The 23,230-nt window shown below is 55.2% G+C and overlaps 1 protein-coding gene across 7 annotated transcripts in view; it reads left to right on the forward strand.

The window, feature by feature from the left end:
* Positions 1 to 1,591: 1,591 nt before the first annotated feature.
* Positions 1,592 to 23,230, forward strand: part of CSNK1E (casein kinase 1 epsilon) — a 31,602-nt gene continuing 9,963 nt past the window's right edge. Inside the window, exons 1-4 of one of the 7 annotated variants that reach the window (XM_090272430.1) lie at positions 1,592 to 1,660; positions 13,741 to 13,828; positions 22,117 to 22,227; positions 22,358 to 22,506. In XM_090272430.1, the coding sequence (XP_090128556.1) occupies positions 13,753 to 13,828; positions 22,117 to 22,227; positions 22,358 to 22,506 (336 nt within the window). In that variant the 5' untranslated portion in view covers positions 1,592 to 1,660; positions 13,741 to 13,752. Of the gene's footprint in view, positions 1,661 to 10,205; positions 10,410 to 10,910; positions 10,995 to 13,740; positions 13,829 to 22,116; positions 22,228 to 22,357; positions 22,507 to 23,230 lie in introns of those variants that run through there. The other 6 variants (XM_090272429.1, XM_090272435.1, XM_090272434.1 and 3 more) reach the window with 6 other exon arrangements.

Genomic DNA, 23,230 nt, shown 5'->3' on the forward strand with positions numbered 1-23,230 from the left:
ATAAGCCTATTGGATAAAGATGCAGGGAACACGGAGGATAAAAAGCCTCTGAGTGCCCCGACCCAGAAATAACCATGAACATTTTCTTTCCAGGCTCTTTCCCATGCAAAAAAATTGTGTTTTAGGGGCAGTCAGTGCTGACAAGAGAAGACTTGTCTTTGGGTGGTGACCACACAATACAATATACAGACGAAGTATTATGGAATTGTACACTTGAAACCTCTGTGATTTTCTTAACCAGTGTCACGCCAATCAATTCCACAAGAACTTCAGAAAAATTGTGTTTTGCTTTTAAGTACAACTGTAATCCTGCTGTCACCACATATTTGTATCCTGCTTTTATTCTCTTAATATTTTAACATAGTTCCTCATATTATAAGCTGTTTGTAAACACAGCTTTTAAAGGTTGCGTAATATCCCGTCGTGTGATTGTGCTGGTCACCACCACTACCTCATCCCCCACTCCCTCCCCCACCCACTCCTCTCCCTCCCATGGGGTGCTGGACTTTATACTAGTTCCAATTTTCACCATTTTTAAAGAATTCCACGATGAACACGTATTCTGAATTATTTCCTTAGGATAGATTTCCAGAAATGGAATTCCAGGGTCCAACGGTGAGCACATTTTTAAAGCTCTTGGCTAGATGGAACCTAACTGCCTTTTCAAAGAAGGAGGGCCCTTTATTTTTGCCAACACCAGCAATGAAGATCTTTTTTAAAAATTCTTATTTATTCAGTTTTAGAGAGGGGAAAGGAGGGAGAAAGAGAGGCAGAGAAACATCAACCAATTGCCTTCGTACGCCCCCAACTGGGGACCTGGCCCGCAACCCTGGCATGTGCCCTGACTGGGAACCGAACCTGAGGCCTTCCAATTCGCAGGCTGGTGCTAGGTCCACTGAGCCACAGCAGCCAGGGTTCAACGCAGATCTTTGCTAAATATAAACAACCTCGGATAATCCAAAGATGGAAACAGTTTCCTGACTGTAGGTGTCAGGTGCCGGGGTAACTTTCCCCGACCACTCAGGGCTGGAATCTCACTCACCTCTTGGCCACCCTCCCCCCACCCCCCACCCCGGGTTTTCTCAGCAGAAGAAGTGGGACGTTTGTTCTGTGAGAAGTACTGGGACTGAGGTACAGAGAAGAAAACACTCGGAGAACCAGAAGCTCCCTCTGTCCCTGGGATCATCCCTGACCCCAGGTGATTTGAGCCTGGAATCCCCGAACCCAACGGAACTATGTAAACTGGGGTAGAGGTTGCGGGGTGGGGGTGGTCGGGATCCCAGCTCTTTCACGGCTTCTCAAAGGGGCCCTCGCCCTAGAAGAGTAGGACCTCCCGGCTCAGCCCGCCCACCCCCGAGGGCAGCCCTTGGAGGCTCCCTTTGGCGGGCACGGCTGATGGCTCGGCGCCCGGCTCCCGTCGGGCATGCGTGTCGGGTGAAGTGTCCCCAGCATCTCACCCCGCAAGCACGAGAACCACGAACCCCCGCGGGCCAGGAAGCCGAGGCGTGGCCTGGAAGCCGGGGGCGGGGTTGGGACGGTGACGTCACGGCACCGCCCCGTCGGCGGGTTCCCTCCTCCCAGTGCGCGGCGCCCCGGCCGAGTCCTCACCTGGACGGACAGGTGTGCGCGTCTCACGTCGGAGGCCGGCCGCGAGTGGCAGGTGAGCATCAGCAGGAACCCTGTCGGGGGGCTGGGAGGAGGGTCCGGGGTGGGGGGGTCCTCACTCGACGGAGAGAGGCAGCCTGGTTGAAGCAGAGTGGTCAAAGGGAAGGAGCTGACGTGGGTCTGTGGGGGTACCGGATGCTCCCCAAACTCCTACCACGTCCATGGTTACAGTCAGATTGTTCTGAAAGCGTAGACTTTGGAGGATTTGAAGGATGGGAAGTGAAAGAGGAAGAAAACAGCAGGTTTCCAGTTATTTCAACCACAAATTTATTATTTTTTTACATATCTTTTCTTCGTTGTAAAAGTTATAAGCACTGATTGACTATTTGGCAAATGGAGGAAAGTAGGAAAGAGATCAGAGATCAGCCATGGTATTTCCTTTCAGTCTCTTCTATGCAGAATCATTTTAGTATAATTTTATCGTAGCGTATTTACAATTTGGGGGACTTGCTTTTCCCTCCCCATATTGTGTCGTAAACATTCTCTCGTGTTGCTCTTAGTCACTGTGTATGTGTAATCGTTATTTTTATGGCTGCATAATGTTCATTCGAGGGATGGGCCATATTGGGCACCACTCCGAACACTTGGAGGAGGGATTCAGGGATGAAGACAGGGAGGTGTAACAGGAAAAACGTGGGCTCTGGGCCTCGCGGGCCGAGACTGCCTCCTGCAGCAGTGGGATCTTGGAAGAGAACTTTGCTCTCTCTAAGCACCGGCTTTCACATCTGGGAAATGGCCACGTAAAGTGACTTCCCCCCGGTGTTCTGAGGATTAAGTGAGCTAATTTATATACAAAGTACTCCCCCTACTCCCCATGATTCTGGCAGAGAAAGGGTCTCTTCTCCCTGGTCACGCTGACTTCTTAGTGATCTGTTCTGGGTCTCGGTCTCCTGCGGCAGACGCTGCCCACTAGGGCAGGGCCCACCCCCTGGCCAGGCCAGGCCAGGCCGGCTCTGCACCCTGTCACCAAATTAGTGGTCATTGCATCTACATTCGGGTGCCAGGCTCTGGGCTATGAGCTTCATGTACATCTATCTCTCTTCAAACCTCCGGAGGTGGGTGTTACTGCCACCCTCATTGCTGAGATGAGGAAGCTGAGGGTTAGGAAGCTTCTCCTAACTTGCCCCACCACAGAGCCCAGAAGCAGCTGATAAAGGATTTAAACCCAGCTCGTTGAAGCAGAGTCTCTAACACCATTACCTCTCAAGTAAGAACTTATTGCAGGGCTAGATCCTCACCTCCCATCTGTAAAAATATTTTTGAGCATGCATTTTTGTATTCCAATGTTTTACTGTGCTAATGTGTGCATTATACAACGTATATCACAATGGGATGTTTGGGAGATTAAGATTAAAAACTAAGAATACAAGTTCTGATTTTTCCCCCCACATCCAGTGGATCACTTAGTTACCTTCCTGAGTACAAGCATCTACTTTGGAGACAGCTCCCTTAGTGGTCACCAGAATCCCCTGGGTGTTTCTAGAGTGAGTGAGCAGGCTCATGGTGTCCTGAAGGTCAAGAGGACGCATTGAGTGGGGGCCTCAGATATGTGGGCAGGTCCCAGCTGGCACACACTGAGGAACACAAAGGCAGACTAAGGCTCATGCCCAAGGCAGGGTGAGGCTCCAGGGTGGGTCTGGAAGGGTAAATTGGAGTCTTTCAGAACCCTCATGAACATTAGGTCAGATTCTCTTAAACTCACTCAGCATCGGGTTTCTACCTGTAGAACAGGTGGAGTGATCTGCAGCTCACAGGACTGCTGTAGAATTAAACAAGATCCCGTCCGTGGTTAGTGCCTGGCGCAGCAGCTGGCACACCAATAAACGCTCGCTTGCTAGTTCTCTGCCTTCTTCCCTTCCACGTGCAAAACTCAAAGTTGTTCCGAGCAAAACCAGTAGATCGGTCCCACATTCAGGTACTTGGGATTGGAGACCTTGCCTGCCTCCGCCTTCCTCCCCAGGGTGTCACTTGACTGGTCTCCCCAGAGTGGCCCTCTCCCCCAAAACATCTGAGGTTCCTCCCATAGCGCACTCCCTCAGGCTGTTCTTCCCAGCCTTCCATGTTCCAAATCTGCCCACCTTCAAACTCTGCCTCTGTCCTCTACCAGCTCCCCCATTTCTCTATAGAAGCAGCTGAGGGGCAGTCTGGTTAGAAGGGGGTGCAGGGACTTATCTGGATGCTGCGTTTGTGTAGTGCTTCATGTAAGGTTAAGAGGACCCCATGCCTGGCTGGTGTGGCTCAGTGGATTGAGTACCAGCCTGTGGACCGAAGTGTCACTGGTTCGATTCCCAGTCAGGGCACACGCCTAGGTTGCAGGTGTGTGAGAGGCAACCACACAGCGATGTTTCTCTCCCTCTTTTTATCCCTCCCTTCCTCACTCTCTAAAAATAAATAAAGTCTTTAAAAAGAAGAAGAAGACCCCAGTCATGCATGAGACAGAATGTCCTGGGGAGGGAGAGAAGGATGGCTTGCCACCCCTTGATCCTTTCAATGACCCCAGTTTACATGGGTCTGTCCATGGCACTCACTGTCTAGCATGTTCTCTTTATCATTATTAGTCCATCTGTGTGTGTGTGTGTGTGTGTGTGTGTGTGTGTATTCAGCCTCCCCACGTTGATCAGCACCTCCTGGCAAGCAGGGTCCAGAGTGGATCTCTCAGGCCCTTCAAGGAGCTGGCATCAGGAAATGTTTGTGGGCAGACACGTGACGTGGTGAGAAGGTGATGAATTGCACCAACTATGCTGAGTTCAGAGGTGGCTGTTGTGGGAATTGGGATTATTAGCCGTGGTAATCACCTTCATTCCCGTGGCCCAGCTAATGAGTGGTTGTGTCTTGGGAATGGCATTCCGTGGATTCCCACAGGATGCAAGGAGCAAGTGTTGGAGAGTTGACAGTGGGGCAAATAGGGAAGCTGTGCCCAGGAGAGGGGTCAGGTGAGCCTAGAGGGGCAACAAGGTGACAGACCAAGTTGAAGGAAGGAAGTGGTGGGCGGGGGAGGGTATTGGAGGCAGGGTGATATGGCCCTTTGCTGATGCTGGGGTATGTTTAGTGCTCCCGGAGCCTGTGGAGCATGTAACAGGTGTTCCTACCTCCTCTGGGAGTTGATTTCATGTAAGAAGACCAGCAGCATAGGGACTGCTGATGGAGGGGCTGCCCCAGTGCGGGGGTGGGGGGTGGGGGGGGCTCTGAGAGCCCACTGTGAATCCCTGAGACCCAGTGGTGGGCGGGGGAGGAGCCACGGGCCTATCCCTGAGCGATGGAAAGTACAACACCCTGCCTCTGCCCCCAAGGCCACACACCCAAAGCAGAATTAGTTAATTGTACCAATTGGGCACCCACAGGACCACTTATAGAAGGGTTTCTTTCTCTTAGAGCTTATGTTCAAGAGCATTAAAAATAAACAAGTTAATGTTTTGAGCCTATAATAAGTGCCACAAAGGAAATAGGGCAGGGCTATCCAGCAATGGGGAAGGGGGCCCACAAGATTGTGTGGTCAAGGAAGGCCTCTGTGAGGAGGTGACTTCTGAGTTGTGACTTGAACCATCCATAGGAGGCAGCCATTGAAGAACTGGGAGGAGGTAACTCTAGGCAGAAGGAACAGCAAGTGCAAAGGCCCTGAGGTCTGATGAAATGAAAGAAGACTGGGAGGAAGCAAGGTGCGAGATGAGGTCTGAGAGGCAGGTAAGAGCCAGGTCATTGCAGCGAAAGAATATGGATTTCACACAAAGGACAGAGGAAGCCATGCTAGTGTGTTTTCAGTAGCAGAGTGATGTGATCTCACCAATGGACAGGCCTCTGTCGTATCTAAGGGAAGGTAAACACACCGGAGGTGGCTGGGCTCTGAATGCAGCTGGGAGGCAGAGCTGATGGGAAGTGAACATGTTTTGAATATGGGGGTGGGGGTGGGGGGAGAACTCTTTCCCCCTGAACCTAGATGTGTGTGACCTTAGGATCTTTCTCAACCGAGTACCTAGATATGGAATGTATGGGCCATTCCCCATCCAGTCCAGCTCTCAGTTTACAGATGTGGAGGCTGAAGAAAGAGCTTGGGCGGTCTCCTTATCCAGCCCCCCAAAGAGGGGCTGTGAATCCTCCAAGTCCCTGCAGAGATTCAGTGGCTGGGCTGGCGCTCCAATGCGGCCTCCTGGCCCCTGGTCCAGGTCCTTGCTACCCTGCCCTGCTGCCTCTCCGCTGAAGATGGAGGAGGAGGGAGGACCCACTGCTGGGGAATTATCTGACCAGATGTGACAGTATGGCGAGGTCACCCGGGAGAGAAAGCAGCAGAGCCTGGAGAGGCTGGGGCACTGCTGGGAGACAGGGCAGTGCCCTGGGGACACACAGAGGGGGGTGGGGCATCATGGAAGGGTCTGGGGGCATGGAGCTGAGCCCTCCCCATGCACGGAGGATGCACCAGGGCGGCATCTTCAGGCTGGCAGACTGGGGAGGGCCCCTCAGAGCAGAGCCAATGTGGGCCACGAGTAGAAGCTGAGAAGAGGAAGACCCCAGAGCAACTTCCTGCAGGCGCCTCCTAGAGCCAAGGCCATGGGAAAGACAGAGGGTGAGCAAGGCCAGCTGCTCCCCTGGGCCGCGCAGGTCTGTGTACTTCCAACCCACTCCCCCTTGAAGGGACTGGTAGAGGCTCCTGCAGGGGAGGGTAAAGCAAGGAAAGAAGAGGCTGGAGATGCAGCCTGTGGTGCTAGAAAGACTCAAGTCAGGTGGCCCAGATTCCACTTCCTGTCTGCTGCTCAGGCTAGGAATAGTATCGACATCTTCCTCTTCCTCGGGGCTTCTTCTGGGCTAGGCTGTTTTTGCGGGGATGACCTCTGTATTATCCCCACTTACAAATGAGGCTCAGGGTTTAAGGAGCTCCCCTGGGGTCACACAGTTAAACAGTGGGGGAGTCAGCATTCGAAGGTAGCTTCTTCACCACCATGGGCTCCTGTCTCAGGCTCCTGCTGTGACCTTGAGCAAGGCTCCCTGGGTCTCAGTCTCCCTGCCTGTAAGATGATGCAGTTGGACTGAAGGAGCCCCGTGGGCCCTTGTGGCTCTCAGCTGGGGCCCAGAATTGCTTCTCCAGAGAGGGGCTCGGGAGCCTGATGGAGGGGGATGGAGACTTTCTTAGAACTGTTCTCCACGAGCCTGGGCGCCATGGTTCAGTGCACCGTCTCTGCCAGGCCACTACCTTCACTGAGGTGGATGTGAGAGTTGAATGAGTCAAGGCAAGTAACGTGTCTCTTAGAGGGCCTGGCACATAGTAGGTGCTCAATAAAATGGTAGTTGTTAATGTTTTGTCAGAGAGAGTGGAGGCTGTCCCTTCACAGTTCATCCATTCACTCATTCAGCAAATATCTGTTGAACACGCCCCATGTGCTGGACACTGTGCTTGAACTGGTGACACAGCGGTGCCCCCAAATAGCATTAGCTCCCTGCCTTCATAAAACTTACATTCTAGGGGGACACTCAGACCACAAAAAAAAAAAAAAAATATATATATATATATATATATATATATATATATATATATACATACATATTCAAATGAGTGCCATATAGAATATGCCAGACAACGTGATAAGTGCCAGGATAAAAATGAGGCAGAGAACTGGGGAGGCAGTGCCCTAGGGGCCTAGGGGGGTTGGAATCTTACATTAGGGGAATGAGAAGGCTTCCCCACAGCCTCAGGGACTAGATCATGTAGGGCTGGGTTAAGGACCTGATGTGCGTGCAGAACATGACGGTGCCCACAGTGACCGAAATCTTTCTCCCCATCACTGGCTTCATCTGTGATATCCTCTTGATGTGGCAATTCCAGGGCTGTCCTCGAGATCCCCAGCTCAGTGCTCTGGGGTGCCAGGGAAATAGGTACAGACAGGGGATTGGAAAAGTGCTTAGGGACTGTTCTGGATCCAATGCAGAGCAGCTAACACCCCCCCACCCCCGGGCAGGACCCATGCTGAGCTGAGACTTCCCTGACACCTATCTTTCCACTTACGATGGCATCTTCTAGGTGGGTGGGTGGGTGTGGAGGGTGGGGGTTAGGGGAACCCTAGCTGGCTACATCCTTGGGCTTTAAAGTGGGGGGCTGAGTCCCTGAAGGAATCATTGAGAAGCTAGTCTGGAGAGAAGTCAGGCCTAGAGGCTGCTTGAACTTGGTAAGATTTCTTTGTCTTAATTCCGCAGATGGCTTCTGTGTTTCTTCCTCGAGCTGAGCTGCAAAGCTCTTTAGAAGGACTCACAGGTTGGTTTTTGAGGGGAGTAGAAAGGAAGATAACTTGGGCCCACAACACCGCTAATCGGGGGTGGGGTTTGGGGAGCTCTCCCCAAGGGCGATGGTGGGTGGGGACAGCAGAAGAGAGCGGAGAAGCAGGTCTCTGTGGGGAGGAGTGAGCCTTAAGACTGGTTGGCCCAGGGAAGTGACCAGGATCTTCAGTTCAACCCAGGTGGTGGTAGTGGTTACAAGTTCTGGAATGGGGAGGCCAGTGACGAGATTGGGAGAGGAAGCTGATGGTTCCTGTGCGCACTTAGGCGAGCGCCATTAGGAGCCTCAGGTTCCCTCTCTGTAAAGAATGGAGTGGGGTTTAATCTGTTGTGGGTTGAGAGGATTAACTGAGAAAACCACCTCTCCCTATGCCAGGTGCTCAGTAGGTAGTGGAGAAGTACTAGTCTCTTCCAGACAGGGAGGGCCCATAACTGGGAAGCAGGACCCAGGTGGGGAGGTTGGGGTGCTGAGGATGGGGGGCACAGGGGTGCTCTGCACCCCTGCTCAGCATGCCAGGGTCTCTTGGCCCCGGGGCCCCAGGACACTGGAAGCGGAGACCCAGGATTCAGTGTCAGTGAGGGCAGGATGCAACATACGGCAAAGGGAAGGGCATTGGCAGAGGAGTGTGGTGGCTGGCCTCTAGGACAGGGTCACACTTGGGGACCTCCAGGGGATGAAGGGAGTCATAAATATGGGTAAAGCAAGCTGATGTGAGGAAACGAGATGGGACCCTTGGGCAGTGGCCAACGAGGGTGGCTGCTGCCAGGCCAGCTGAGTGCAGCCAGGGCCCAGTGTGAGTTTGGGCCCGGGGTTGCCAGTTCTCCCAGCGCTTCAAGAAAAGTAGAGAATATGGACCTGTGATATGACGTCTTTCTATCTTAAAACATTGGAAACCAATGAACAAAACAGAAGAAATGAGAGAAAACACCAGTCAGGCCAAGCAAAGCCCAGCACCTTGGCCAGTGCCCCTGCCCCTTGCTCTGGCAAAGGTGGCACTGAGGGCAGGTCCCCAGGGGACTGACTGCTGCCGACCTCTCCTGAGAGGCTTGTCCTCCCTCTCCTGTCCTTGGATATGAGCTCCTACTAGACTCAGCTTCCTGGGGACCACTGGGAGAACAAAGCCATCTTGCTGTGCTGTGTGGTCCCGGGCAAAACCCTTCCCCTCTCTGGGCCAGTTTCCTGCTCTGTGACAGACAGCCTGGTCTGTGGGGCTCCCACCAGTCTGGACAGTGTGTGACTAAGTCCCTCAGGCTCAAAGGAAGATGCGGTTATTATGGAAGTGACTCTTCCAGGGGGCCATGCTTCCGGGACTGGGAACAGTGCACAGTCACAATCGTGTGTGAATGGATGTGTGTCATGCTTTGGAGCTTTGCAGGGACCAGCATAAATACCATTGTTTTAGTAACTGTCCTGGGACCTTTCATGGCTACTCTGGAGGCCGGTGGGTAACCCGAATTAATTCTCCCAGAGCCCGGGAGGGAGGGTCCTGAGTCCCTCCCAGAACTCGGGACCCCGACTTAAGCGTTGGAGGCAAAGCAGTGTGTGGTGTCCTTCACTGAACAACTGAGAACCAAGAAGGGCTTGAGAGTCTGCTGTGTGCCCCTCACAGTTTGAGCTGCAGGAAGGGAGCGGAGGGGTAAGGAAAAGGTCTCTGCCTTTGATTTTCCCACGGGGGGAGAGTGTGGCTGAGCCCTGGCTACCTCTGTGGACCTTTTGTCAGCCTCATTCCATTTCTTGCTGTCCTGTCAAATCTTTCGCCCCAGAATCCGTCTGGCCTGTCTTGGCCACACTCAGAGCCCGAAGTACCCCAACTCTCTAAACATTGTCCTTTTGCAGTAACGCATATCCGCATATCCGTTGGCCTTTGGTAGGGCCACTGCTATGCTGTGAGAGGAGAAGAGAACCAGGCGGGGGGCCAGGGGGCGTGAGAAAGGTTTTGGGTCTAGAACACCCCAGCTTTTTGTGCGCCCTCCTCCCCACCCCACCCCGTTTTTTCAGGACGTCAGTGTCTGTGTGTGCTCTCTGGCCCCACCCGGAAGACCACGTTCCTGCTAGGCGCTCATCGCATGGTTGGGGGGCCGTGTTTCCCTCCTGTGCCCCCCCAGCGCCCCCAGGAGCGGAGGGCGCGGGCCCTTTAAATCCTCCGGGGCGGCAGCGGGCCGGGGATGACATCAGCGGGCGGGCCCGGGGCTCAATGGGAGCCGACGGGCGCGCGCCCGGGCAGGAGCGCGAGCCGGCGCGGGGGCGGGCGGGCTGGAGGGCCCGAGGAGGGAGGCGGCGGCGGCGACAGCCCAGTGCCAGAGCCCGGCCGGGGCTAAGCGGAGCGCAGCGGCGGCAGCTGCGGCGTTGGTGGCGGCGGCGCTGGGCCGGGAGAGGCTGGCACGCCGGGTGGCTCCGTGAATCCTCCGGCATCCGGCCCGGCGGGCCGCCCCCGCTCGCAGCAGCCCCCCGAGCAGCGGCCGGGCACCGGCGCCTGCCCAGCGGGGTAAATATTGGGGGACCGAGAGCTCGCAGAGGGGCTCAAACTCGGGGCGAAACGGGGCTCCCTCCGCCTCTTTGTTTTTGCGCGAGAGAGAAGGGAAGGGAGGGGAGGGGAGGGGAGGGCAGGGCGGACACCCGCTTGTTAGTGCTCGGGAACCGGCGGGGGGAGGGGGGCAGTCCAGGCGCCGCCCGCTCGGCCGGGAGAGGACAAAGGCGCGGCTGAGGCCGAGCAGGAGAAGGAGGAGGTGGAGGAGGAGGGTGGCTATTATTTTGCAGGCTTGCAAGGGGGAGCCCCCACCCCACGCCCCCGTCCGGCCTGCCTTCCCCCTTCCCCAGCTTGGACCGTTCAAGGCCCCAGCCAGAGGAGGTGGCCACCTGGGGTTGTGACTTGGGGACGTGGAGGGAGGGGGTCCGGTGCGGGGGGCACTGACACTGTTGATAGAGCTTATCCGCCAGACCCTGGGCTTCTGTCTGTTTCACCGGACAGTCAGTGCCTCCCCTTCTCTCAGGCTCCGCGCTCCAGACCTGGGGACCAGCAAGGCTGCGCCCGCAGGTTGGACGGGGGCGCTTGGGGGCCCTGAGATGAGGGGTATGTAGTCACCCAGCCACCGATTCTGTTTTCCTTTGTGGAGAAGCAAGAAAGGGGTGGGGGTTATTTGTCAGATCGGATTCTCCCATTTCTGCCTGTGAGAAATCCGTGTTTTGCGAGTCTCAGTGGAACAGAAAACTGCGCGCCTGGCTATCTCTGGAGAGAGGATTCCCGAGCTCCTCTTCACGCCCAGACTCGAAGTGGGGTGGGCCCTGTCCCCAACTTTCCTTTAGTTTTCTTGAGTATTTTACTCTTGGCGCAGCCTTCCTTGGGGAGAAGGGGATCCAGAGTATCTTAGTTGCAACCCCAAATGCCTGTGTTTGGGGCTCCTTCGCCTTCTGTCTAGGATGTTCCTCCGGTTTTTATTCTGATGGTCCAGTGACAGGCCCTGGCTGGGGCGGGGGACAGAGTGTAAAATAACTGTCCAAGTGTGTTACTTGGCAGGTTGTCTAATTATTGTAACTACTGAAACTCTGGAGTCTTCATGCTCACCTTAAAAAAAATTTTTTTTTTTAATTTAAATACTTTATTTCCCCTGCCCCTGCCCGCCATGGGAGAAGCAGCAAAGAACTGGAGAGCCTCTCCCATTCCCGACTCACTCCCTTCTCCTCTCCTCTTCGGGGAGGTGGTGCTCGGACAGGCTGGGCCCTCCCTGGGGTCTGGGCGGCCGGCACAGAGCGGTAGTGGCTCCTGCAGGGTCTGTGTTTGCACTTTCTCTTCTCTCGCCTGCAGGCAGCCCGGCGAGTGCAGAGGGGCCGGGGGTCATGTGCGGTGTATTTATGTAAGACACCCAGACGGAGGGCACGGGTATTTATATAACCCGATGTGGGTATTTATGTAATATAGGATGCGGGTGTATTTATGTTCCTTTCCGAACCTGAGGCTTTCCCGGCTGCCATGTGTGGTCTGAGTCGGTGTTGGCGGAGCACAGACTGGGGAGGGTGTTTGTGTGTGTACACACCCACGCCTCAACATCGCCGTCCCCCCCCCCCCGCCCCGCCCTGCAGCGGGGCTCATGGGGTGCGCCTGCTTGCTTTCTTTTTTGGAGCATACACATGGGATGGTGTGGATGTGAGGTGTGTGGCGCGTGGGTTTCCTGCGATTGTGGGGTGTGTGTGTACAGCTGGCAGCCCTGGCACCTCAGCTGCGACCTGCCAGGCATGTACGCAGAGGCCCTTGGTAAGGAGCCCAGAGTCGGGCCAGCCCTGGGGTGGCGGCTACTTCCTTGTGGCCACTGGGGAAAGGCTGTTGTGGGCTCCCTGGGAGCCAGGTGCCGGGGCTGGCAGTGTCTCCTGGGCAGGAGTTCTTGGCGCCTCGCCCCTGCCCGGTGCAGGGCTCCCGCCTGACCATCTGTGGGCTAGATCTCTCTCATCTCTCTTTCCTGGTGCGTCGGGGCTTTGGGGGCTAGCACTTGGCACAGGGAAGGGGCCGATCCTCTGTGCCTGGCACAGCTCCTCTTTGAAAAGCGTTGAAAAAATGTCCTTGCTTGTGAGGGTGCGAGGCCACCAGATGGGGAGGCAAGAACCCTTTGTGGGTCAGAGGTGAGGGGGCTGCTGCTGACTTGCTGGAGTGGGATGGGGTGGGGTGGGCAGGAGGCATCGCCTCTCTGGGCCTGAGTTTCTGGCCTGCAGATGAAGACCCCTCCTGATAGTTTTCTTGTAGACACTCCGAGATCTTAAGGGTCCTCCATCCCTTTCCCAGTTTCATAATCCACTGTTCCCTCTCCCCCGAGAGTGGAAACCGCTTCCTGGCTGTGGAGTTTCCTCCTCTGCTGGCCAGGAGCCCAGCACCCAGACCCCTGCCCCAGGCCAGAGCAGAGGGGTCTCTGCCAGGGACCCTGATCTCCCATGGGCTCAGACACCAGGTTGGGGCACAGGACAAAGGGAAGCTATTCAAATCACCACTTTCCCCCCCTCCCACCCCGCAAGGATTAGAAGCTGGAGGCCAAGAACGTGGGTTTGATCCCTTTGCTTGTTCAGTTGCCCTCTTAGATGATCCGCCTCAGGGTCCTAGTCTTGAAGGAGTCCAGTCCATCCAAAGAAGTATGTCCAGAGCAGCCTGTGTGAGGTTCTTGGTGTCGTGAGGTTGAGAGGGGGATGACGGTTCCTGCAGGGCACACTGCAGGCTGGCGAGGTCTGGCCTCTGGGAAGACCAGACCAGGCCGGGGAGGACTGGCCTCTTAATTCTTGGCACTAGGAGCCTGGGGTAGGGATGGGACCACGGCACTCTGTAATTTCTGAGTCCTAAAGGGGCTGAGGAGTTTCTTAAGGACCTTGTGTTCAACTTGTTCTTCCATCCCGGAAGGTTGGAGTTTGCGGATAGTTGCCATGGTAGCAACCCCAGGCTGGTCAGCTCCTGTACCCCCCTCCCCACCACCAGTTTTGTCCTGATTTCCCTTTTAGGGTCTTGTACCGTTGTGACTGGCCTGCCCCAGAGAGGCTCCCGTTGCAGGGTCCCAAACGAGGGTCCCCCAAAGTTTCCTCCCAGGCCTTGTCTCCAATTCCACCTTATGCCTGGCTCCGCTGACACCTGTTCTAAGCCTGCCTCAGCCATTGCCCACATGTGGAAGCTCTCGGGCCACCTGACACCTGGTTGCCCTCGGGCCAGGCGAGGCCAAATCCCTTCCTGGATAGTGGGAGGGAGAATGCTCGTCTCCCAGTTCCGTGTGGCTTTGCCTGGCCTTGGTGGGAGGGAAGGGACCAGCTCCCTGCTTCCCTGACCCCAGTGTTTCTGCTTCCCTCCGCAGTGAGAGTGAGTCATGGAGCTCCGTGTGGGGAATAAGTACCGCCTGGGCCGGAAGATCGGGAGCGGCTCCTTCGGAGATATCTACCTGGGTAAGTGTCCCTGGCTGCAGCTCAGTGGCGCTGGAGCCCCTGGGACGACTTTGGGGATACGGAGGAGGAAAGATGCTGGGATTCCAGGCTCTGAAGTTGGAACTTGGCTCTGGGGCTGCGGTGGCATGTCTTAGTCATTTTCTTTCAGGCCGCCCCCGCTGGGGATGGAAGCAGCGGGAGGGGACGAGGCAGGCTGAGGGGCTTCTCATACAGACAGGGCAGGGTTCCTGCTTGCTGCAGGCTGGGCAGAGGTGGGGTTTTTAGCTCTGGTTCCAGCTGTGGGAGCCCTGGGTCTCTAGCTGGGCGTGGGAAAGCTCGGGCTGAGTGAGCACCCCATCTCCTGTCTCCTGAGAGAAGGATGCTGGTAGGCAGAGAGGCCGGGGCTACTGCTTGCTTCAGCCCAGTGCCCGCCCTGTGGTCCGGCCTCTTGGAATTCAGCCCAGGCAGGCTTCGGAGTGACGCAGGCTCCCGAGTGACCTCGGGGGAGGCAGGGGTCTTCACTCGTAGGATCTCTTTCTCTCCGGATGTGCTTCCTGTTGAAAGTCTGAGTTTGCATTCATTTTGTTGTTTTAAACAAATCACTCACATCTCACCCCTGTCCTTGCCTGGGAGTAATAAAGAGACTCATGCCTTCCAATGCCACTTTCCAGCTTCCCACTGGGCATGGTCAGGAGGCAGGGCCCTTGCTTCACAGTTGCTGGTTTGCAGTGGAGGTTTTGTATTGGTGATAGTGACCTGGAGTTACTAGAGCAAGGTGGCCACCCCCTGGGTTTGTCCTCACTCCTGTCCCTGTGTCCTGTCCTGGGGGGAGGAGACCGACCAGTCAGTGTGCTGTGTTCATTGATTCAGAACTCTGGCGGGGCAGTCCCTGCCTTCTTGGGTATGAACTCTGCTAATCAGCGAGCCACCCCCTCGCCCACCAGAGGTGACAGGGAGGGGGTGTACACATTCTCTGAGCACATACTCTGTGCTGAGCAGGACCCTGTTTGAACGTGGTCTCCTGTCACAGCAGCTTCTAGAGATGGCACTGTGCTGTCCCCACTTTACACATCAAGAAACAGGAGCATTGTGGTCAAGTTGCCCCCCGCCCCCGCCAAGGTTTCTCTCAGGCACTAAGGAAGGCAACCTTTGTGCCTGCAGCCCTCCACGTGAGGGACAGAGCGTAGAAGATAGCACGTGGAAGGGGGACGACAGACAGACCTGGGTTCCAGGCCTGGCTTCGTGTGGCTGCTCTGGGCTCCAGTGTCCCTACCTAGAAGGTCTGTGTGATGATGATGCCTGGCTGACCAAGGGCTGTCATGAGGCAGAAATGACATGGCGTGTGGCATGGGAAAGCATCGTAAACTGGAGTGCCAGCCGGATGTGTCGCGTGTTGCCGAGCGCCTGGGAGCTCACCCTCCTGTAAACACCGTCGGAGCTCAGGGCAGACTGAAGGAGTGGTGCAGGCTGGGCTTGTTGGAAAGGGTTTTCTGAGACTCCCAGCTCCTCCAGGGACCGCAGGCATTAGGTTGTTTCCACCCTCTGTCCCTAGTGCCCAGCATGGGGCTTGCCCAGGGTGGGTGTTGAGTAAAGCTTCTCAAGTGGATGAATGAGGAAATGGTTGTCCTGTGCGAAGGAATATGAAGTGGCCTCCCTCAGGGCAGGCAGAAGGAGGTTGGGATTTGGGGGCAGGTCTAGGGGCAGGTCCCCCCAGTCTACTTCTCATTTGCTGTGTGGCCCAGGATAAGTCACTTTCCCTGAGCCTCATTACTCTCATGTATGAGATGGGGGTACCCACATCCTAACTGTTTGCGAAATTGGGCTGGGTATCAGGGATCCTCTTATCATGGAGGTTCTTGGGCTCGAGACTGAAGCCTGGAACCACCAGTTTGAGGCCAGAGGGCACAAAGCGGCAGCTTTGGGTACAGACACACACCTGCTCCTAGACAACACCCAGTGCAAGGCCTTCTTTTTATCAGAGGGAAACTGAGGCCCGGAGAGGGGGAAGGGTAGGCCAAGGTCACTCAGAAAGCTGGTGTCCTTGGTCCGTGTGGCAGGTCCTCCCTGGGGGCAAGACTTCCTGTTTATCTAGTAGTCATCTAGATAGTTCGTTTTAAAAACCAGGGCTCGTTTTATTCCCGTTGTGCAAGCTCTGAAGTAAATCCTGCCAGAGGGTGGGTGCTGGCATTTCCTTTACGAGCTGTCTGCCCTTGAGCCAGTGATGACCTCTGCCAGCCTTGGCCTCCCCATCTGTAAGATGGTGGTGTGAGGCCTCCCGAGTGGTGAGACGTAACGAGATCACAGTGTGCAAACCACTGCATGCACGTGGCCCAGCACTGGTGCTTTTTCTGTTGTGTTCCCGTCCCTTGGTCTGAGCTGGGTTTTGCTACTGTCAAGGCTCTGGGTCCTCTTGGGCCAAGGGGGAGGGAGGGAGCCAGGTCTGCTCTGGCTGCCCAGTCTTTGCCAGGTGCATGGGCCTCGGGGGCCCCAGTCTGACAGTGTCTGGCCAGCTCCTTCCTGGGCCCCTGACTTGTTGGCGTGGGGACAGTGGTGATTGTCGGGCTTCCCCAGCTGGCCTTGCTGGCTCCCTTTGTTCAAAGCTCTGGCCACATTCTTGTCACCAGTGCCAGCGCCAGGGCCTGATTCCAGATGGCCTCTGCAGGTGGGGCTGGGTGCGGCCTCCAGGCCCTGCTTTCCAGGACCGGTTGGAGGTGAAGGCACCGTAGGGGCTGCTGCAAGGTGCTCGGCTCCTCTTCAGGTCCGTTTCCCCGTCTCCCGGCAACATCGTAAGGGGACATCACAGAGTGGGGCCAGCCTTGTTAGGGCCCCACGTTGGCTGCACAAGGGCCAGAGCTGGCCAAGCCTGTGCCCACTCTGCCAACCCCTGGCCATGTGCCCTTGGGAACTTGAGGTCTTTTAGTCTCTGGTCCTTGTTTCTAAATGGGGAGGCAGTGGTGCTCCCCACCAGGTGGTTATGGGGGTACTTTGCCCTCCACCTCTAGTCCAGCCAGCTGCCTCATTGTGTCCACGTGTCTGTGTGGGTGTCTGAGCAAGCCCCGGTGCGAAGCTGGTCACCCCTCCCCACCTAGGACTTCCCGAGCACCCAGACCCTCCAGGGCTGGCCAAGTCAAGGCCTTCTCTGTGTCCAAGTTGGTTTTCCAGACTGGTCTGTCGCCCCCCACAGAGCCCCTGTGTCTGCCTGAGGGGCTGCCCTGCCGCCCCTGACCTGGCGTGTTTCACTTAGTCAGTGAGCCTTTGCTCCTCCCGCAGGCTGTGAGCTGAGCCCCTCCGGCGGGGCTGCCTTGGCTGGCCCAGGGCCCCGTGGGTGTCTGTTGCTTGAATGGATGAGATGCTAGGGGATAGGAACAGAGAAAAAAGCAGGGGCTTTGGGGCATGGTTTCAAATCCTGGCTCTGCCGCAACCAGTTCTGTGTGACCTCAGGCCAGTTAGTCAACCTCTCTGGGCCTCAGCTCAGCAGCTGTGAGGATTAAGGGAGAAAGAGAAGGGACTGGCAGTGTCTCAGTAGAAGTTAGAGACTGAAGCAGGTCCAGGAGTGGTGGGACACCACCCGAGGAGGCAGCTGTGACAGGTCTCCAGCACTTTGTGGGAGTCAGAAGATGGCCTCGCAGTCGGGCCCTTGTCCCGGAGAAGTTGCGTGGCATCTGACCTTTGGTGTTTCAGTTCCTACAAACAGTAGTGCTTGCAGGATGGCGAAAAGAGTTCAGGGCGATAAAGGGCTCCTACCCTCCCACTCCCCGCATGGAGGAGGGCGCCCTCCCCAGCACCCCTCCTCCCTGCACACAGCTGCTGAATCGTAATCGCTGAAGGCCCTGCCCCTGCCTGGGTGGGGCCACCATCAGCTGGGGTCTGCACAGTGGCAACAGCCTTGGGCCTCCCTCTAGTCCTCTCCAGTCCCTGCACTAGTGGGTCTCAGCGAGGGGGGAAGGGGATTTTGTCCCATGGGGGACATTTGACAAGGTCTGGAGACATTTTTGGCTGGTTCTACTCAAGCAGGGTTGCTTCTGCTGTCAGCTGGTGGCTAGAGGCCAGGGATGCCACTGAACACTCCCCAGGGCTCAGGGCCACCCCCACAGCAGACTGTCAGCAGTGTCGAGGCTGAGAAACCCTGGGATCAGGCATCTGCCCTTGGCCCCTGGAGTCTCAGGCTAAAGGCCGGGGTCTTCGCTCAGCATTTGAGACCCAATTTCTCCCCTGCTCCCCTCTTTCATTGTCATCTTCAGCTATAATTCAGGGTTCACTGCACCCCTCCCATCGGGCCTTTGCTCAGGCTGTGGTCGCTGTCTGGCACAGTCCTGATCAGGCGTCAGGATCCCTTGTAGCCTCCTGTCCAGCAACGCTCTCCTCTCTGCTCTTCCTTTCCGTCCACTGCCCGTGCTACACATGCCTGGGGCACCGGAGCTCATCTCTGAAGCCCAGGGGTTGGTACTGGTCATCCAACCTAATGTTTTGTGAGCACTTTACAGAGCGCCAGGCACGTGGCTAAGCCTCTTGACACTTCAGAAGATCCTAATGAGCTAGACATTGTCATCCCTGGTTTCGAGGTGGGGTGCCTGGTTAGGAGGTGGTGGAGCCCGCACCGTTAACCACTGTGCTCTCCTGCTCTCGTGCGGGCAGGGAGAGGGACATGGCCAGCCAGTGGACTGCAACCCTAGCTCCCCACCCTGCCACATCCTCACTGTCTCCTGGAAACGCGTGCGGCTCAGCCCCGTGATGAGTGTTGATGTGTCAAAAGCACTGTATAGTTTGCAAAGCCCTTTCTGGCCCATTGCTCACTGGACATAGTCATCTACTTCATTTTTTTTTAATCTGAATTTTATTTCATGTGGCTTAAAAATGAAAACACACGAAACCGAAAGCCCAAACACAAAAACATGTTAAGTGAAAGAAGCCAGTCGTAAAGACCACATATTGTATGATTCCATTTCTATGAGAGGTCCAGAATTAGGCCATCCCTAGAGACAGAAAGTAAATTAGTGGTTGCCTGGAGCTGGGCGGAGGGAGGGGGAGGTGCAGAGGGACTGTCTGCTAAGGGGTACGGGTGTTTTGGAGATGATGAAAATGTTCCAAAATTGATTGTGGTGTTGGTTGCACAATCTTGTGAATATACTAAAAACCACTGAATCGTACACGTCAAAGAAGTAATTGTATAGTGTGAATTGTATCTCCACAAAGGTGTAGAAAGAAATGATAGCGCATAACATAGTATCCAGTGAGATGCCCTTCCCTCCCCGCCCACCCAGATGGGTCCAGTTATTACTGGTTCTCGTGTTTCCTTCCAGTGTTTCTTTATGTAGCTACAACCACACAGAGATACATTTTATTTCCCCATCTTTTCTTTTTCTTTTTTTAAACCGAAAAGAGCATGTAGGATACAGTATTTTGTACTTTGCTTTTTCACTTCCTGTGTCTTTGAGATCTCTTCACTTCTGCACAGAGAGCTTCCTCATTCTCTCTCCATTGTATTCCATTTTATGGACGGGCCATTCTTTATTTAACCAGGCCCCAGAATGATGGACATTTGGGCAGTTTCCAAGCTTTTGCTGTTGCAAACAGCCTGCAGTGGATAGCCTGCTCCAGGCCTTGTATTGCACCGTCAAGAGTGCCCAGTAAACTCCAAAGTGGGAGCTGGGTGGTGCCAGGTTGCCTCCTGCGGGGATTTATGGGTTCTTGCTTGGACCACCTGGGGAGTATTGCCCACTGCCCTGCAGACCACAGCAGGCATACAGGTTGTCGGGGGGACGGGGGGGTAAGCAGGGCTTTTGCCAATCGTAGGTGATAAATGGATCATTTTGTATTTTGCTTACAAGGAAGCAGAGCATCTTTTCATATGAGTAAGCCATTTTTATATTAATGATTCTCTGTGGAGTGTCTGTCCAAATCCCGTACCCTCTTTGCTATTGGGTCTTTGGTCTTTTTCCTACCAATCTGTCGGAGCTGGTTATGCTATACTAGCCATGTAACAGTAGCTCTCTGCCGCTGAGAAGGGTTACAAGTATGTGTTTCTTAAGACTTTGTTTCTGTGTTTTTTGCCATGGAGAAGGGATTCCTTTTTTGGGAGGATTCCTTTTGGGGGAGGATTCCTTTTTTTTTTCTTTTAATGGCTTCCTGATTTTAAGTCGGATAAAAAGCCTTGCCTAATGCCAAAGTTAAAAGACCATCCTCCATTCTAACATTTTATTATTTTTAAAAATTTTGCATTATTTTTTTTTTTTAATTCAATGTTAAGTAAGACAAAAGAATACATATAAAATATGTGCATGGTGTCAGGCACCCTTCCCACCACCCCGTTGGGGGAGGACCTGCTGTCACCGTGTGAAGACCCCGGCAGTCCCCTGTGCTGTCCTCTGCTTTCCCTGCGCAGAGGTAACTGCTGTGGACGTTTTATTTTATTTTTTAAGATATTATGTATTTATTTTTATAGAGAAGGGAAGGGATGGAGAAAGAAAGGCAGGGAAACATCAGTGTGTGGTTGCCTCTCTCGTGCCCCCAACAGGGGACCTGGCCTGCAACCCAGGCCTGTGCCCTGACTGGGAATCGAACTGCAACCCTTTGGTTCACAAGCCGGCGCTCCATCTACTGAGCCGCACCAGCCAGGGCTGCTGTTGACATTTTAAACTATTCCCTTTGGTCACATGTTTATATCCCTAAACTATGAATATTTTTTGGTATTTTGAAATTGAGACAAACACATTCTTGTCTCTTCCTCTTTTTGAAAAATTGAGGTGAAATTCACCTAACATAAAATTAACCATTTTTAAAGTTTACATTTCAGTGCCATTTGATACATTCCAGTGTTGTGCAACCGCCATCTGAACCTGGTTCCAAAACATTTTTATCGCCCCCAAAGAAAACCCTGTACCTATTAGACAGGTGTACTCCCTACTTTCCCCTCCCCTAGCCCCTGGCATCCACCCACCTACCCCCTTTCTCTGTGGATTTGCCTATTCCAGACATTTCGTATAATGGAACCATGCAGTATTTTGTCCTTTTGTGTCAGACGTACTCACTCAGCATAATGTTTTTAAGGCTCATTGATGCCGGGGCGTGTGTTAGGACTTCATTCCTTTTAATGGCTGAATAATATTCCACTGCATGGATGGACACTGTTTTTGTTTTGTTTATTTTTTAATCTACACATCCTTTGATGGCCATCCGGGCTGTCACCACCTGTTGGCTCCGGTGAACGGCTCTGCTCCTTGCTTTCTTGTACTTGGTGTTGAGGTGGGGCAGCCACCTGGGTGCTGTGTGCAGCTGCCGTCCCTGCCTCGTCACTGCCCTGTGGCATTCCTCTGTACGACCGCGTCACCATTCAGCCGTTCTCCTGCTGACTGACGTTGGGGTTGTCATTGCTGCGTCCATTCTTGTCATGCCCTCCTGATGCTCAGGTGTCTGAAGAGCATGTACTTGGGAGCTGGCTGCTTGGTCCTGTTTGTTTTTTAACTAGATAAATGCCAACCTGCTTTCCGAAGGGGTTGCGCCAACACCCCTCCTTTTTTTTTTTAATACAAGCTTTGGGTCTGCCTGGGCTTCCTCCTGGTGTGTGGTGTGGGCCGCGGGGACTTCCCGCAGGCGGCTGACCAGCTGTTGGCAGGACATCTGTTGCACAGCCCACCCTGTCCCCTGATTTGAGGTGCCAACTTCACCTTCTCCTAAATTCTCCCAGGGGATGTGTCCTCTAGACTTTTGGTTTTGCCTGTTTGTGTGCTAAGTCCACACTGTTTTAGTTCCGGCAGCTACGGTCACAGCTGGTCCGCGAAGGAGATAGCCTTCCCACTAACCTACCCGTTACTATAGCTAAGGAAACTGAGGCAGGGCGCTGTTCCAGTTTGATATTCTGTGTCCGAGCCTGGCCCTGCCCCTCCTCTCCTCCACAGCCCAGTGCCCCGCTGGCCTCGCCTCTCTCCAGCTCAGCGGCCCCCACCCTTCAGGATAAGGTTCCCCTTATGTGATCTGTGAGCCTTCTGTAGCCTCGCCTGTCCCTGCTGGAATCTGGCCTTTCTGCTGCACTGGCCTGTGGTTCTGTGAAATGTCCCTCATCCCTCACCTCCTTCTCCTAGCACGGTCCTGCGGTCTGCTTGCCCCACCCACCCAAGCTGGGGAGGGGGGCCCTCTGTGCCCCACAGCGCCCTCTGCTTCCCTCGGTACAGAGCCGAGCCCCCCGCCACCCTTCCAGCCTTCCCCCGAGGGCCCTGGGCCAACCCCTCAGGTACAGACACGAGTTGGCGCTGGCTTAGAGCCGCCCGCCCAGCGGAGGGGACCCTGACCCTTGCTTCGCCCACCCCTGGCAGGTGCCAACATTGCTTCTGGTGAAGAAGTTGCCATCAAGCTCGAATGTGTGAAAACGAAGCACCCCCAGCTGCACATCGAGAGCAAGTTCTACAAGATGATGCAGGGAGGAGGTGAGGGCCCCGACGGGCCTGCTGGGGACGGGGCGGGGGGCGGGGGAGCGACGGGTGCAGGATGAGGCTCTGGAGGCCGGCCTGGGGTGGGGAAGGACCTCCCCTGACAGCCCCACTTCCTGGCCTGCAGTGGGAATTCCGTCCATCAAGTGGTGCGGGGCCGAGGGCGACTACAACGTGATGGTCATGGAGCTGCTGGGGCCCAGCCTCGAGGACCTCTTCAACTTCTGCTCCCGCAAGTTCAGCCTCAAGACGGTGCTGCTCCTGGCTGACCAGATGGTGAGTCCCCCTCCGACCCACCCCGGCGGGGGCTGCGGGCCCTGCCAGGCCCGTCCTTTCCCTTCCAGCCTCTGCCTCTCCGCTGTGCCGTGGTCCCCGGCTGCTAGCCCGGCCTCCTGCCTCTGGAGGGTGCCTCTGGGGGACACAGGGCAGGCCTGGTTCCTGGACCAGGGGGCTTCAGTACAGCTCCCCAGGCCCGATGTCAGACCTGCTCTGTTGGGCTCCAGGAGTGGGAAGGGCCTCGGACTCAGCCCCCTGGTGATTTTAAAGCCTGTGATCACACAGACCCAGGTCCTGTCCCACTGCGGTGACTGTAGGTGAGCCAAGGCTCTCCAAGCCTCAGTCACCTCAGGGGAGAGTCTCCCCTCTGCTGGGTCGTCGTGGGGCCACGTGGGATACTGTGTGGTGGCTAGGCCAGAGCCCACACCCACTGACCAGCAATCCTTAGTTCCTAAAGCCCTTTGTAAACTCAGGGAGGACAACTCGGAAAACATAAAAGCATAGACTTTGGAACCTGAAATGGTACGTGGGGACCTTGTTGCACAGGGGTCTGGGCCTGTGGCTGGCCTGTGGAACGTAAACGTGCTGCGATTTTAGGCTAAATGTGCTCAGAGGAGGGTGTGCAGGTTCTCGTAGGACACAAGACTGCAAAGGGTTAGGACATACGCAGCCATGCCAAACGGAACCTTGGATTTACAGAAGACTGAGGCTGAGACAGGGGCTG

The sequence above is a fragment of the Furipterus horrens genome, unplaced genomic scaffold (genome assembly GCF_987537825.1).
Source record: "Furipterus horrens unplaced genomic scaffold, mFurHor1.1.pri manual_scaffold_4, whole genome shotgun sequence".
Taxonomy (NCBI): Eukaryota; Metazoa; Chordata; class Mammalia; order Chiroptera; family Furipteridae; genus Furipterus; species Furipterus horrens.